This window comes from Strongylocentrotus purpuratus, unplaced genomic scaffold (genome assembly GCF_000002235.5).
Source record: "Strongylocentrotus purpuratus isolate Spur 01 unplaced genomic scaffold, Spur_5.0 spur5_scaffold_18, whole genome shotgun sequence".
In the NCBI taxonomy this organism is placed as follows: domain Eukaryota; kingdom Metazoa; phylum Echinodermata; class Echinoidea; order Camarodonta; family Strongylocentrotidae; genus Strongylocentrotus; species Strongylocentrotus purpuratus.
In genome coordinates this window covers 30,902,542-30,919,507 of record NW_022145603.1, presented here as the reverse complement: position 1 = coordinate 30,919,507, position 16,966 = coordinate 30,902,542, and the positions used below count along the sequence as shown (strand labels likewise).

At 39.0% G+C, this 16,966-nt stretch overlaps 1 protein-coding gene across 1 annotated transcript; it reads right to left on the bottom strand.

Annotated features, from left to right (window-relative positions):
- Positions 1-1,535: 1,535 nt before the first annotated feature.
- On the bottom strand, positions 1,536-11,072 carry LOC100890255. The gene is made up of 8 exons (XM_030989701.1): positions 10,819-11,072; positions 8,204-8,368; positions 7,042-7,225; positions 6,245-6,377; positions 5,529-5,616; positions 4,757-4,984; positions 3,812-3,939; positions 1,536-2,729 (listed from the first exon to the last, which is right to left on the bottom strand). The coding sequence occupies exons 2-8, from the start codon at positions 8,340-8,342 to the stop codon at positions 2,559-2,561; spliced, it is 1,071 nt and encodes a 356-aa protein (XP_030845561.1). The 5' UTR covers positions 8,343-8,368; positions 10,819-11,072; the 3' UTR covers positions 1,536-2,558.
- Between the last annotated feature and the right edge of the window lie 5,894 nt (positions 11,073-16,966).

Below are 16,966 nucleotides of genomic sequence, written 5' to 3'. Positions count from 1 at the left end.
TAAGTCGGTTGAATTCCTCCACACAGGAGTTGAATTCCTTTAGAGACAGAGTCGAACCGGCCCATCTCCGAGTCCGTGGGAGCACAGGGAGGAGAAAGATCGCCGTGGGGAACAACCCCCGACGACCCAACTCATCCGTAACACTGCACAGAACGCTGCTCAGCAGCTACGATAAGTGACAACTCCCGAGCCCGCCGGCCCAGAGTCCGATGGAGCAGCTCCCGGGCGTCACCGGAGTGCAAATCCGGCGAAACGGTAAAACCTGTCAGGAATATCCCGTGGAAAAACGCGAAGACAAAGCTATGACCGAATAAGAACATGACTCATAAAATCAGGACGGGTGCCCAGCCCTAAAACAGTAAAAATTTGATAATTAAAATTATTAACTCTCCAATTTGATGTAAACGACTAATTACCGTGATAATAACCGTCAATATTACGGTCCCTTCAATAAAAATACGAAATATCCGACTGTACATAGAATATCTCAAAATTTGTAGATAATCAGCGCAAAACTGATTTTGGTAAATTAAAAGGGTTAGAATGTCTACCCTTAGTTTGTCTTTGCGACCTTCTTGGGATGGCACCATCCTGATTCCCTGGAACATTAACATTATCATCTCCGGCTCGCCCTGCTACATCCTCCCCTACTGGATCTATACCTACTTTATCAAAATTAGGAACCAACATATACTCTCCCATGTATTTATCTTGCTGTTTACGAGGACATACTTTATCATGTACATGTACATCAGTGAAATTAGGATCAAACCTAAAATTATCCTCATTTAACTCTACCGCCTCTGTGTCAGAGGGCACTTCTCTTAACAATTTACGATTAATCACCTTTACTTCACCTCCATTAATGGGTCGAACATGATAGACATCTTGGTGGTCATTATCCCAGATAACTAAATATAACTTATCCAAATAGACATCCTCTAACTTATGCCTCTTATCAAATGCACATCTCTTCAAAACTACAGTTGAACCAATACTTGGATTTGAAATATTATCTGAAATGTTTGCATCTACTCGAGCCTTATTGCGGGATGCTAATTTCTGGGTCCTCTCTTTGACTACTTCCTGAGCCCTACTAACTAAATCTACTTGATTTTGCACAAAGTTCTGTTCCCACTCAACATCATCCAAACCTAAAAGGTGATCTAAGGGAATGCGCTCTTTTCTACCAAACAAGAGAGCAAACGGGCTGACCCCATCCGTACTACCAATTGAAGCGATCCACGATGAGACGGCCCGGTGGCCAAAGCCGCCCCGCCTAGTACCGACTCAGAAAATGTTAAAGTATAACTTTAGTTCTTGAAGTGTAGAAAACGAAGATAAATCAAAGTCACTAAAACAAATTCTTGATTGGAGTTGAAGATTTATTAAAATAAACGTAGAATTAATAAAATCACGAAGTTCATGTTTTGGGGCTGGGCAACCCAATTGAAGCAAATTAGCAACTCATGTCGGTATCGTAACGGAAAAGAGGTCCCGCTCCAGAGACGCAACTCGGTTTTTATCCCCCCCCCCCCCCCCGAACTGACACGCCTCGTCCTCCCAAAAATTGAGGCGTGTCACACAGACGCTTTGCGTAATATCAATCCACCCATAATTAGTTTCCGTATTAAAAGGTCCTATATTTCTTGGCGAATTTACCCCCCGGATATAAGGCGCTCCGGATGATCCGCATCTCTATTCCTCACATACTTCTTTCACGCACCCACCTGTGTCTCTTACATTCTAATCTTTCAAACAAGAGATGCAAATCACCCGGAGACCCAACAACCCTGGAAATTAATTCAATGAATATAAAAAGGGATAAATGTTGCTATGTCCGTCCACACTAGCGAGCCCACATGCTTCTGGCTATTACACACCTGTAATCCTCACTTCCTCTCTCATACTATTTCGATAGTGTGAACAGACCCGGCAACAAGGAAAAACCCTTCCAATTGTAATACAAATCTATTTCCCAAATTTGCCTAATTAAATTTAAGTCAACTGTGGCGACACGCCGAGCGACACCTAATTCAATCGGCCAAGCCGAAAAAGTAGAGCAAAAATTAAGAGCGCAACGTCTCGGAACAGGTGTTAAAAATAGCATACAAGGAATTCACCATGTATGTTTGTAAAAATAGTTCTAGCGAAATCTACCAGGAATTTGCCTTGTACATGTACGTCAATGAACCTTTGAGGAAAACGTAAACACGAGAATATCCATATCATTACAAAAATAAAGGCAGTGGTTTGAAAATGTTTCAAATACCTTTTTTTACATGTTAAGTACATCATCATGTCACCTAATATCATCGAAAAATTATCGGAAAAATCTCCAAAATATTCTCTGATTGCTTCATTCGTGTTCAAGATTCTAGCAGGTTAAAATCAACTTTTATGACAATGGTAGCATAAGCTTCTTGTTTTATTTACTCTTAATGTTTTAGTAGAGGGCGTTGGAACACTATAAGAAGGTCTGCCGTACACCCATTCTCCCTACTCTCGCCGCTTCAGCCGTGTCAAACTATGCACTACAATGGTGGCTATAAGTTTGTTTATAATAGAGGGCGCTGGAACACCATGAGTAAGGTCTGCCGTATACCCAATCGCCCTTCTCTCGTTGATTCAGCCGTGTCCAGGATACACGCAAGCTCCCAACCACGGTGACCCATCTCGACAAGTAAAGGCGTCCAGGTGGTGGTTGTTTTCATACGGTTACAAGCCAACTGAAGAATGAAAATCAAAAACAAAAACGTGAGCAGTTTTACCTTTATCTTTTGGTGGTGATATTGTTATTGTTTGGGTGGCTCAAACATGTAGATCAATTTGTGCAGCGCTTTGTAACCATGGTAACTGCAAGGGAAAGGCGTTATTTCAAATGTGAAAAGTCAGCTGACGTCTCGACATCATTTAAATTGTGATAGTTATGGTTATTTTACCTGACAGCTAAGAAAGCAATAAATGCTTGTAAGTAAGCAACCAGAAAACCGACGGCTTAAGGTCCTCTCTGAGGGACCTGGTAATGAGGATTAATGCCTTACCAAAGGGCACTAGCGCATCGACTTGTTAAGACAATTTCGATATATCTCTGAAATATATGGTAGTGAGGATATTAAATCATACCTTATATACTATAATATCACGGAATGGATGAAACATAGTGCTTTCGTGAAAGCGTATTACGAGGGCATGCGTAAGAAATATAAGCATATCGATCAGTTTTTATAAACCAATCTGTATTAGCCATTCTCTACCCATATTACCCAAGTGTACTAACCGGGTGCGTCCTTTTTTCCCGTAACATAGCCATCCTAGAATGCATATTAATATTTGAATATATGAATATTTGCGTTGGTACGGTGAGGTGGAAATCAAATTCAAAATTAAAACGGCCAGATTCTGGACTAAATTAACCAGTATGTCGCAATGATTGTTGACAAGTTACGACCTGTGTAGTCACTCGTTTGTGGTAAGCCTCCCGATTTTGTCGCAATGTCACTTATTTAAAGTAAACTTAGCCTTGCATTTTTAATTTTTGTAACCGGGTACCCACATCTCTTCCTTGAAATTAACCAAAGTTAAACTAAATGGAAAAGGAATGAACCCTAATAAAATTGTAAGATCAACAGATCAGGGATCCGTTTCACAAAGCCTTTTTTTCAATGACAAATTACAAAAATCAGTGACAAATCTGCTGATAACCAATCAGAAGAAAGGATTTAAGTAGCTTATAACAGAAACTGTCATTTGTCACTGATGACAAGTTTTGTTAAACGCCCCCCCCCCCCCCCCAAGAAGGATCACCAACCTTCACGACATGTTTGTACTTGATGATAGTACATTCCCAGCGAGGTTGAAGATCATTGGCTGCCGTAGAGGGCTTCTCGAAGACCCACATGGTGTTAAACGTCAAGTTCCGAGCAGCGGGTCGAAATTCTGGAAAGGAGACCATGTCAAGTTTTTTTAAAATTGTAATTTGACGGAGTACATTTTTCAGATGATTATTTAATTGATATAAATCAGTGTTTTACATGATGTTGTTATTAATTTTCAAATTTTAACCCCCCCCCCCTCGAAAAAAAATTCTGCGTACGCCCGTACTCTATCCTATATGTAATAATTAAGTATGCACATCTCTCCTAATGACTTGCTCGTTTCTTTGGTTACAACTTATTTCCATCTAAACCATTTGCTTTCCTCATCTCTTCTTATCCTGCATTTTCCATACCCTCCAGTGGCGGATCCAGGGGATGCCCGGGGGGCCCGGCCCCCCCCCCCCCCCCCCTCTGATCTTACAATTTAATGTGTCCAAAGAAAGGTCAAGTCTTTGTTTCACAACCTTGGTCTTCAAGCACTGTTCAACTCTTAATACGAAGTCCTAAAATTTATCTTTACATTTTTCATTATAAGAATACACGCCCTCTAGTAAATATTATGTGATCACGATATTCATATTCGTTTAAGTAGGCATAAGTATTTTTTCATTGAAACTGTGCAATTATGCTGTAATTCCTATAGTATGGTGGATTCAATGAGGTGGCGATTTCTTTCCAAATTTTCAAGATCGTACAAAATTAATCAATTACACAAATTGTTAGCGACAGCCTTTGGGGGTAAACAATCTTATTTTTAGAAAAAAATCTCGTTAGCTTCTCTCCCTCTTCCCTTTTCTCTCATTTATCTTCCTTTTCACTGTTTTCGACATTTATTTTGATTAAGGGAGAGAGGGTACAGGTGCCCCGTCACAACTTACGGCCTTGAAGATGTGAGCTGAGGTAGTTAGTATCTACTATCTTCCACCCCTGCTGCAGGATTTCAATCAGATGTGGCGTCACATCGTTGGCTATTTCGTAGACTTGACGGCGAGACACGGGCATAGCCCCGACAGCCGAGTAAGATACAGGAATGATGACCGATTGATACATGAATGACCCGGAAGTAGATTGGTATGGCCGATGGAAAATGAGGTCCATCTGTAGAACTGCATGACGGTTAGAAAGAATTAGGAATAGTTCGTGCGAAATTCAATGTAGAATTATTTTTCCCAGGACGGGAGAGAGTGAACAATTACAAATCAACTATTGCATACATAATTTGTAATGACATTGTGAATCTTTAAAAACTTAGAGTGGGTAGGTTTATATAAAGTTTTCCAGTGAGACTCAAAGTAAAATGATAATCGTTGATTGTAAAAAGTGAGCTGAATAATTGGAACAAGGCTGCCTATGAGTGTAAGGAAAATTATAGATGATTATATATGTATACATACACATGGTTGAAAACTGAATTAAAATGATAATGGGGTTAATCTTGTCTATTATTCTGCAGGTAAATTGCGCTACAATCGCAACAGCATTGTTAAGCCACACAACAAGATCATTAAACATGGTTAAAAACGTAAGGGAACGAGGATAGATAAGAAGCAAAATCGAACGCTCCGGTCTAAACACGTAACAATAAAAGATAGGTTCAAAAAACATAATGTGAGATAGATAAATATGATAGTTTTATTTGGTTCACCAGACCTGTTTCTTTAACGTTGGTTGTTTTCTTCCTGTAACCACTTGGTTCAAAAGAGACAAGCTGAAAACCCTCCCGACCATTCTCCTCAATCTGAATGTAAAAACAATGAAAGGGATAAAATAAGAATCAGAGATGAATGTCCGAATGAATAAGTAAACTACTTTGTAGATTAGATGCTGTATTGTCTTCACCGAAACGTTCTCCTCGTGAATTGCACGTTTTTGTCTTTCATTCGGCAATGAAGTGCAACTTTTTAGATCTCAATATAGTTTTTAAAGTATACAAAACATAAAAAATATATGGAACAGTTGGAGATTGAGTGGATTTACAAGATGTCTTCAGAAGAGGAAGGAAGTCAAACACAGACATGGAGGATTCTCTGTGATTGTGAGGACACACATGTAAATTAATCAATTAAATATTTTTCTCTCTAATCAACATCATCATCATCATCAAAATCGTCGAAAGAAGAAAAAAGAAAAGAACAACAAGAAGGAAAAAGAAGAAGAAGAAGAGGAGAAGAGGACGACGAGAAGAAGACAATAAAAGAAGAAGAAGAAGGAGGAGGAGAAGGAAGAAGAGGACAACAACGACGATGAGGAGGAGAAGGAGAAGAATATCATGATGGTTAAGGGAATAAATATAAGACGATGATAACAATTATAAACATGAACGGGTAGGAGAAATAGATATAAAGAAAAATGTTAAAGACTTTTACCGTTGCTTCAAATTCCCTCAGGTGAGCGACCTCACTGGTGACTTGGACAACTTCTTGGTTTGTTGGCGAGACAGACTCGTTGAATTCTATGGCAGTCTGAACAATCTTTACTCGACCTATAGGAGCTACTGGACTATACATGCGCAGAGGCAGAGATTAGGGAAACAAAGAGAAAATAGTACTTTGATACGACCGGTGACGATTTGATAGTCCGTCACACCGGTTAGATCGGCATCAGACCGCCAACAGACAAAAAAAGAAAGGCAGAGGTTATACTGTAATACTTTCATCTAACACGGCCAAACAGACTTCAAACCCACTTTAAACTGACTCTTTGCCATTCGATCAGGTTAATGCAAATTGTTGTTCCGTTTCTTGTCATTCTGGGCCGTGTGGATAGGGGTATAGGGGTATAGTATCGTCAAGAATGGGTCGGTTTGGACCAGGAGCGGTTGTAGAAAAATGGGGCGGGGTAGGGGGTTCTTGCATTACTTTTCTACATGACTTGTGCCTTGGAGGGGGGGTGTGAGCCCCCAAGCAATCCTCTACCGGTTTGGAGTTGATTTATGAATTTGTAGAAGTGCTACTGACGCATCAAACATGCCATTGCTAATTCCATACCGCATCAGACGATGTGGAGAGCCTCTAAACAGATTTGTTAAATTCTTTTAGGTGATCCTCAGGCATTGGCTGGTGATAAATGTCATAATGTTTATGTTATATCATTTGTAAACCTTGTGATGTTTTATATGTTATCATCTTGCCTGGAAATAAAATAAATAAATAAATAGGCCTACCTGCCCACAGGACGAATAAAGGCTGCCTGTATAGGGATGTAGTACCGTCTCTCCCTGCCGTACTGAACCCGTAGCTTCTCAAAGGTTCCAGGGACAGTCTTCAGTCCGACAACACGAAACCCTTGGGTGTAAGGCCCCTCGAAGGCAGCGTAGTGCGGCACCAAGTCTGTCTTTAGGTAACGTCCTGTTATCACGGTAGTGGGGGAAAAGAGGCATTCAGCAGGAGCCTGTTCGTATCTACAGGATTGGTGGAGGGAAGGGAGGGGCTCGAGGAGGGGATGGGATGCCTTAAAACGCATATGATGGGAGTAGGTTTCGATACTTAAAGATAAAGTTGAGTTCTGGTCATGGGGTTGCATTGAGAAAGAAACGGTGCGGAATTGATCAGAAAAATTGTGATCATGTAGCATATAAGTATTAGTGTGTACTGCAAGGTTCTGGAGTCATCAAAATGATAAGAAATTTGGCCCACTCTTGGTAAAGTAACAAGCGCTGTACACGGAAAGATGTTTATGGGACTACACAAACATGTAGCATGAAAATTGGGCCTCATTTATAAGCTGTTACTTGACATATTCAGAATATGAAGGCATTTGAAGAGCCATGCTTTTCAGGAAACAGTTTTTCTCTGATGCAATGATAACGCTCACAAATTATTATTCACCTCTCCCCAGAACTCAACCTTCTCTTGACAAAAAATTAAGCTGCTACCTTGGAAGTTGTTAGCATCATTGGCATGGTAAGAGTCCTCCCTGTAATAAAGGCTTGAGGATGAGAGTGTTTTTATGCGAGTCTACATTCAACAGTCTCTAACATCAGTGGATATAACACGTACATGTATCAGCGGTAAGCCTACTCAGGAAATACAAAGAGGTGCTATTGAAAGTTTGAGTAACATTCACTGAAGATAGTGAAAGTTTTGGAACGATCGCGAAGTAGATCGAGATGAATTAAATTCAAACGAATTCGAATTGAGATTTTGGAGTGAGGACAAAAAAGTATGCAAGCTTCGGGGTGACTGAAGATGGAGGAAGAGAGAGAGAGAGAGGGGGAAGAGAAAGAGAGAGAGATAGCACTAAAGAGAGAGAAAGAGAGAGAGAGAGAGAGAGAGAGAGAGCTGGAGAAAGAGAAAGAGAGAAGGGGGTGGTTGTAGGACTCTTACCCATGAACATTGTTCCGATGACCTTCATATCGACAAAGGCATATTGCAAGACGGCGCCCTTGTATGGAATGACGTCATCAGGCAAGCTGGAGTGTTCTCCCAGCGTTGGTTCCTCGTCAGCTGAACAGCAGCAACCCATGGTCTTCAATATGTCTAACTCAGATTCTGCAGGGCGAAACAAGAAGCAACGATAGCCTTGTGAGTCACCTACTGAAATGTGTGAACGTGACAATGACATATTATGATTTCAATGGGACATACAATACTGCATCGAAATTGCTCTTTAATTTAGATTAAGAAAATAGTTGCGATTCTTTTGCTTATATATTTTTGTATTCACGATGATATCGTCATCGCCCTTCCTAGCAATGCTTTTTCTTTCTCGCGTAGCATACGTTAGCCCCCCCCCCCCCCCCTGCCCGGGGGGGGGGGGGTCACTCTCATACACAAATGCTATCAACCCGTGTCTGCCAACCTCTGAAATGGATCTTAATGGCGTATGTATCGCGTAGCGCACCTCTTCTGAAAATGTACCTTTTTTTAGGGGGGGGGGGTTGTTGTGCGATCAGTGCTTGAAAACACCCCGTTTTCGACGCCGTATAACTGAAAAAGACAGCCTTTCGACGCTTTCCCTGGATGCGGGTGCATAGCCAGTCCAGTTGGGAGTGCCCCCCCCCCCCTCCCCTTGACGTTAGCCAACATCATTCTACAAAGAAAATATTACAGTTCTATTCGACAGTAATCAAAGTGACCTAGATCTGAAAGTGCTCACTCATATCTTTAGGCGATGAGAAGTAATCGAAAAATGGTTATTTTCTTTTGCTAGATATAGCTTTTTAAAATTATTGATTTTGATAAAGCAGAGAATGCCCTGAATACTACTGAGTTTGGTACAAAATGTAATGAATTAAGTTGACATTATCTTCCATATTCTGGGAAACTGTTTTTGATTGGTCTAGCTAAAAGAATTAACATTGCTTTTATTTGATAAAAAGTAGGATACCTTCAAATGAAAATGGTGCACTTTATAGACACGTAACAATTTATAGGGCAATTGGTGAAAACGAGGCCGACTCGAGAGGAGGAATAACATCCCGACCCAGATTTGTTATTTTCTAGAAAAATGAAACAACATTATCAAGTGTAATTTTTGATTGTGTTGACGTTTAAACTAACCTTCTATCATGTAAAGTAATAACAATTTCAATAGAACGCGGTGTGTGATTGATATTTGCCTATGTACAGTTGTGTAAGCTTCGACTGTGTCCTTGATTGGCGAAGAGACGTCAGCTTGGTATCATTCTTGATTGAATATTTGTTATATATTCCTATGGATGATAGTGTACAATGAAGGAACCTTGTCATGCTTTTCGAAGGGCAAAAAATTGCTTGCGTGCATGAGTTTGCAGTTTGAAGTTTTGAAGTTTTATTTATCCCACATTTTACATAGAAAAACAGTTTATATTCTTTTCTTTTTTATACAGGCGTATATTATTATAAGGATAGATTTCACACAAGAAAAACAAAATTAAAAAATAGAGATTTAAAATATAATGTACGGAAAATAAGTACGAAATTTCGAAATATGTATATATATATATATATATAACAGGCTGGGTAGAACAATGTAAAATGAGTTTGAAAGATTTGAAGCCTTTTAAGGCTAATTGCTAAATGCCGAAGACATTATTGTACTTGTTGTTTTCTTCTTTTTATTCTGTCAAAACAGCCACGGTGCAGCCTAGTTAGATTATTTCATCTAACGAGAAATGATTTATAGGCCAAACCGTCTTGGCAGAAGAAAAACACAGATTAAAACATTCTAGGTCCTGAATTCCACTACTTATTATTTGTAGCTAATCACTTTCTATCATATCTCAATTCATTTAATCTATACGCATAGCAAGTCATTTTCTCAGAGATATACTTCCATCTGTTTTCTTCAAGATGTATTCTCTGGTAGAATAAAACTAGCATTTTCATTAAAAATAAATGTTTAAAGCCCCTATCAGGGATTTGCGAGCCCTCAAAAACTTATCCTAAGATGTATCAGTATAGCAGCAAAATAGGTTTATGAGAATATACGTGTGCTAAATTTCAGATAAAAGCCCCTGTGGTTTCCTTGAGTGAAAATTACAGCACTCGACAAAAGACAAAAAAAAACACTGCCAGTTGCAAAATATGAATAGAAAATTTGCTGTACTTTTGCTTATAATAAATATAATTTTGCCACCACACTTTGAAGAAAGTTTTTCAATAATGATTTTTTTACAACATTTCGGCCCTTTTACAGTTTTTGTTTAGATTTTCACAGCGCAAAAACCTTGCAACGCCCTCGCAAACTGAGAACCATATTTCTGATTGACATTTTTTTTAACCGCACAATCAATAATTCGTCAGGGCAGGTAACTATACTGCGCAGCGTACACAACAAACATACAAAGAGAAGAGAGATAATACGCTATTATACGCATTATGCCATCCACTAAGATAACGTTGTATATAGTATATATACCGTACGAAATACACGTTTTAGCACTGTGCAGATATTCATGAAATTTCACACACGTACCATACATAGAGTTCACAACAAATATGATTTACAATCCACTTACGATATCAACATGCAGCTCTCCAGTGACATATAGCACGGATCAATTAATATGCCACAAACGTTCTCAATATGGCGTCGTTAGGTGTTTCTCACGCCCAAGAAATGCAACGACTTAAAACTGTCTCCGTTGATTATTATGCAGATATGGCATCAGTCTACCTCAGCTTAGAAATTATTCTCATGCGTGAACATTCGGAAAAAAGATCACATTTAAGTCTTCCTCCTACGTTAGCCTAAATGTCGATCACAATTCTATATATACTGAAGTAAGAATTTTCCGCTTTGTTCAAATTGCCAGCGCGGGCACGCTTCATTGAGTTGGGTAAATGTGTCTGAATTGTGACCTAGTTTCACAATCTTGCTATTTTGATTTTCTTTAAATTTCAAGTTTTTAAATGGAATTCCTTATCACTTCCCATTTAAATGATGATGATGGTAATAACGAAGTAATGATGATGATAACAATATTAACAATAATAATGTGATAATGGTAATAATGTGATAATAGTAATACAAGTAATAATAATGATAATAAACATGTATTATTATTATCATAATAACAATAAACCTTATGATAATGATAGTAAAATAACAAAAACAACAACAACAATAATAATAATAATAACAACAACAACAACAATAAAATTAAATTAGGTCCTATACTGTGGCACATTGTTCATGAAGATGCGCATTGCAGTGGTGTAGTTATATTGGTATATGTTGGGTAAGTACGCCCCCTCCCCAATCCATGGAACGAAGAAAGAGGGAGAGAGTGAGATGGGGAGGTAGTGAGAGAGAGAGAGAGAGAGGGAGAGAGAGAGTGTGAGAGAGAGAGGGGGAGGGGGAGAGAGAGGGGGAGAGAGAGAGAGAGAATGAGAGAGGTAGGGAGAGTGTCAGTGTCAGAGACAGAGACAGACATACAAAGAGGGAGAGTGAAAACGGGAAATGGAAAAGGAAAGAGAAAATAAGATAATATAAGACCCCACCTCTTTGAACACCCTCCCCAGATGGCCATGTTCATTCACATTCCAGTAAGACAGACACCTCCTTACCGGTGATACCGACACCCCTTCCCCATTTGTGAGCCCGGTCAACACCACCCCCCCCCCCCCCCCTCCCTCCTTCAACGGCATCTATCAAGTCGACGCACCTGCACTGATATATACACCTCTCCCCCTCCATGTTCCCATGCCATTATCTACGGATCATATGTCGGTATAAAGGTGTAGCACAGCTAGGCACTGTTAGTCTGCAAGCAGAGACTTCGATTTGACACTTTATCACAATTCCTATAGCCTTGAGCAGAGCCTAAATGATTATGGAATTCTCTGGCTGTGTTAAATGTCTGGAGCGGCTTAAGTACAGGACCGATGCAGTACGCTTTTAGCATAGTCTCAAAGTGCAGACTCTGTTACACAAAACGAAAGACAATGGTTTTTGCCTGCAGACTATGGGTAGAGCATGCTCTTGTATCAGTTTTGCGATCCTCGAGGACGATATGGCGATGTTTAAAAATGAAGAAGATGAAAAAAGGACAAGCCCCGTTTCAGATCATAAAGTGAATTTCCTTTCAGGAATGTATCGAATTTCCACTTTTCTATTTAACATTTCATTTGCCATCGGTACCGGTAGGCACAATCACACGTTTGCCACACGTGCATATTGGCACAAGACAATTGGCATCAAAATGATGGAAGGATTGCATCGTGCAACATATAACGGCTTTTTAAAATTGCCAATTTCTGGTTTTGATTAGTTTAATGCAAAGTGTTTTGAGACCTGTAGGATTATAGTACATCCATCCCATGATTAATTTGGCACAATATTATGTGTGTGTAATGTGAAGAGTTAAAGGGACTTGGTAACATTGTTCAGATGAGAGAAAAAGGTTTTGGGGCACCTACCCCCTGGACATCCACCCCCGGATAACCACCCCCAGTTAACTACCCCCAGACCACCACCCCTACGACAACCATCCTCTGGGACAACTACCCCCGGACAACAACCGCCGGACAGCAAGACATTAAAGTCAATGATATCATACATATTTCCTTTTATATTTTTAGTGTCAAATGTATAAATTCGATGCCTATTTTCTTTGGTAGGCCGTATATTTTCTTCGGTATTGAACTTTCTTTAATACGGATGGAGCACGAAAATAACAAAAGTCATAGTGTATTTGATTGTCCGTTTTCCCCTTTTAACCCCATACCCTAAGAGCTAGGCTCATTGAGTTTCAGTAAACTAATCCAAATCCTCGAGTCTTTTTATTCAGTTTCAACTGCAGAACTCGATTATATGCGTTTTATGATATCCCTAACTGAAATAGTTCTCTATATTAGGTCAATTCCAAACGTTATTATGGAATTACATTTCCAGAGAACTTTCAATTTTTAAAAAAAGAGAGATTATTAAAGACATTGTAATAAAGATCTTGAAATCGATGATATTAGGAGGCGCGATAGCTTAGTCGGTAGAGCAGTGGTCTCGTTATCCGGTGACCCGGGTTCGAAACCAAGCCGATGCGCTAGTGTCCTTTGGTAGGGCATTACTCCTCATTACCAAGTCCCACGGAGAGGACCTAAAGCCGTCGGCCGTCTGGTTGCTTAATTACAAGCATTTATGCTTTCTTAACAGTCAGGTAAAATATCCATCACATTGATAGTATATGAAATCTAATATGAGGTACTTTTACAACAGTTTTGTCTCCTATTAACCATTCATCAAATTAATGAAATACTAAATTACAAACAGGTTGTTACGGAATTAGCAAAAATGACCTTCTTTATTAGTCCATAACAAACCTAGATGTAAAATTCAATATTTCATAAATTTGAAGAGTGATTGGCTGGAAACTCAAATATTATAAAATAACCTCATTTTAGGTTATCAAGAGTTTGTAGACTTTCCTTTAAAGTCTATAATTTCTTGTACTCAAAAGTGATTCCTTTAACGCTTGCATGTGGCCTTATGTTGAAGTTTTCTGACTGTGCCAAAGAAGTACGTGCCTTAAAGTCTGTCGCACCTATTCTTTCCAATTTTCCGCAAATATACGATGATCATTTTTTCTACCTTCTTTTTTTCGTAATTGTTTTCCATTTTGAGTTATTTATGACAGCTCATTTGGGGCCGTGTTGAAGAGAACATTTGCAAAACTCCTGGTTGACACGACAATTTATTTGCCTCAAAGGTTTTAGAAAATAAACATGTATTTTTTTATTCCCAATGAACTTTCCACCTTTGCTTTTTCAGATACTAGGGCGAAAAGCAAGACTGTGTTCGTGAGCGATTCGTGTCATCTTCTTCTTAATTCTCTTTCCCTTCCTCCCTCTTCCCTCTCTCTATCTCACCCCTTCTCTTTCCCTCTCTCTCTCTCTCTCTCTCTCTCTCTCTCTCTCTCTCTCTCTCTCTCTATCTCTCTCTCTCTCTCTCTATGTCATAATCTATGTGTACCTGCCTAAAGCATTCAGTACATGCTCGAATGCGTGTTTATTTTATTTTACACAAAGCCTGATTAATGAAATTTCATTTCAAGTTTGTTATTTAAATGTTTAATATGTTGGGTGCATATATGCTTTAGCATGAATATTATCTAAATATCACTCTCTGTATTTTACATTCACCTTTTTCTATCTCCTATATTAACCAATTTACATCATGCCTCATTTGTCACCTTCTCTGTATATCTTGCTACGTCATCATAAGTAATATACTATGTTTTATGATAATTATAAGGGTCAGCTAATCACATAAGGCTCGTTAATATTTGTATTTATAATTGCATTTTTAATTGCCCTGTGCCTTTCATATATTATAAAATATGTGTAATTCCTTATGATGTTGATGTTCTGCTGAATGTTTTTAATTTCACTGTATGCATGAAAAGTAAACAAAATTCCGTTATATTATGGATACTAAATACATTAAATTCAATTCAATTTAATTCAATTCAATTCGCCCTTGCGTTATAGCCTTTTATGCATGTAAAACAAATCCGATATATAGACAATAAATGTATCCAGTCTAGATGAAGTAAACTAAATTAATTTTTTTTTCGCCCCTGTTTTTTCCTTTTATGCATGTAAATAAAACAAATTTCCGTTATATGGGCGATAATAGTATTGCATTCAATTCAATTCGCCTCTCTGCCCGCTATATTTACGCCAGTGTTGTGTGGACAATAAATACATTCAATTCAATTAAATTAAATTCAATTCCATTGGAATTTTGTTCGTCCCTGTTTTTTTTTATAATTTCTCCTCATATGCGCGTAAACAAAACAATTTTTTGTGAAATGGAAAATGAATACATTCATTTCAATTCAATGCATTTTTGCCCCTCTGCCCGCTGTACCTACTCCAGTGTTGTGTCAAGAAGGGATTACTAACGTTTCTCATGATACCTGAGTCAAGCTGAATAATATTGACATAGATGCTCAACTTTTGTCATCTCCTCGTTAGCCAGACACCAAAGTAAAGACAACGCTAAAGGCTGTCGAATCTTCATGTCACGCACACCGCAGTGAAAGTATAGATGCAGGGGTCGGCGGCCGGAAGTAAAGTGAAAATCAATGTACGAGCGTCGCCCCCCCCCCCCTCCTCTCACACTCCATGGCATTTTCACCCAGAATATGACACGCCAAGCTTTTTAGACTCGCTCAATGGGGGAATGAGAGAGAGAGAGAGAGAGAGAGAGAGAGAAGAGGGCCGGGTGATGGGGTTGCATGGCCTATAGGAGATTATTTGTTTAAGATATTTTCTTCCGTAGAGGTGGAGTATCCAAAGGGCAGGAACGCCCGTCCCCCTTTGAAAGAAACTGTCGAAGAAATTAATCTCTTAAATGTTGCAGCCCGCACAACAAGATAGAAATCTCTCACTGACAAACTCCTCACTTATTAATGCAGATATGTACCCCAAAATAGACTTAAATGTTTAAAAACAAAAAAAAACAGGGATTTTGAAATGACGTCAAAATGGCAAATAGAATTCAAACGTAGACCAAAATAAAATAGCAACAATTCTTGAAAAGTTTGAAGAGTATTTCGAAGAGTTACGGTGAGTCATGTATGAAAGGGAGATAAGAAAGAGAAAAAATATATAAATGCTTTGTTGTTGAAGGATAATGATCATACGTACGCTCACCTACATTATATACCAAAAACAAACAAGAACATAAATCTTAATAATTTGTGAAGTCACATGGGGACATAAAACTGATTAACTTGTATAGCAATGAGAAAGACGTGTGTTAGCATCAGATATCAGTATCAATGTATATCACGCCTAAACAAATCTATCACGATATAAGTGTAGTATGCAAGCACAAACCCTGGTCAGTCGTAAAAGTGAGTCTGCACTATAAGACTACCATAGGCCATGTACTGAAGCTGCTCCTGACACTGACACAACCAGTAGGTAGCTGGGCTAGACTTCTCTCAAGGCACAATGATTTGTTGATAAAGTGTCAAATTAGGGTCTGTGCCTGCAGACTAATATAAGTACAAAAGGTCACCACCATACGAAGCCATCGGAACCATTCACACACCCAGTGGTGGATTCGAGATATTTGTGCACGGAAACGATTCGAAAACCGTCACATTAATTATGCGTCCAAAATATTTTTAAAAAATGAGTAAATTAATAAATTAATGGGTGCCACGTTTTTAAGTAGCATAAGTAAGGCTCAAAATATATGAAAATTCACACAGAATAATGATATCAGATATTCACAATAAGTTCCAGAGTCATAGACAAGATTGAGGGTTATATCAGAAGCCCCCGAGAAGCTAGACAAATTTAAACAATAGATAAGTGGGTAGGTTAGTAAGTTTGGACACACGTGTTGGCCGGGTTAGGCACAGTTTTGGTGGGTAAGAAGGTTATTAGCATATGACCCTGTCCCCCCACCCCATGATACGCCACCAAGAACATATTGCATCTTGTTCCAAAGCCCAAGTCTTATTTACATGTGAGCAGCAGATGTTCTGCTTACTGACGATTTATCTTGAAGTGAAGGGGTAATGGACTTGTGATCTTGCGGATCATTTCCCTAGTGGGTTAATTCTTCCATTCTTTAGCCGGGTTCACTTCACAGGCGATCCCGAAAAGGATTTGACGTGCTCAGAGTTTTTTCCCTCCAAAAGGTTAGCA

Excerpts from the sequence above, each read along its gene's own strand:
- LOC100890255 (XM_030989701.1), bottom strand. The coding sequence starts at position 8,342 with ATGGGTTGCTGCTGTTCAGCTGACGAGGAACCAACGCTGGGAGAACAC. Across the intron at positions 4,985-5,528 it reads AACCAACGTTAAAGAAACAG|TTCTACAGATGGACCTCATT; the intron begins GTCTGGTGAACC and ends ACCGTCATGCAG. Across the intron at positions 2,730-3,811 it reads AGTACAAACATGTCGTGAAG|TTGGCTTGTAACCGTATGAA; the intron begins GTTGGTGATCCT and ends TTCATTCTTCAG.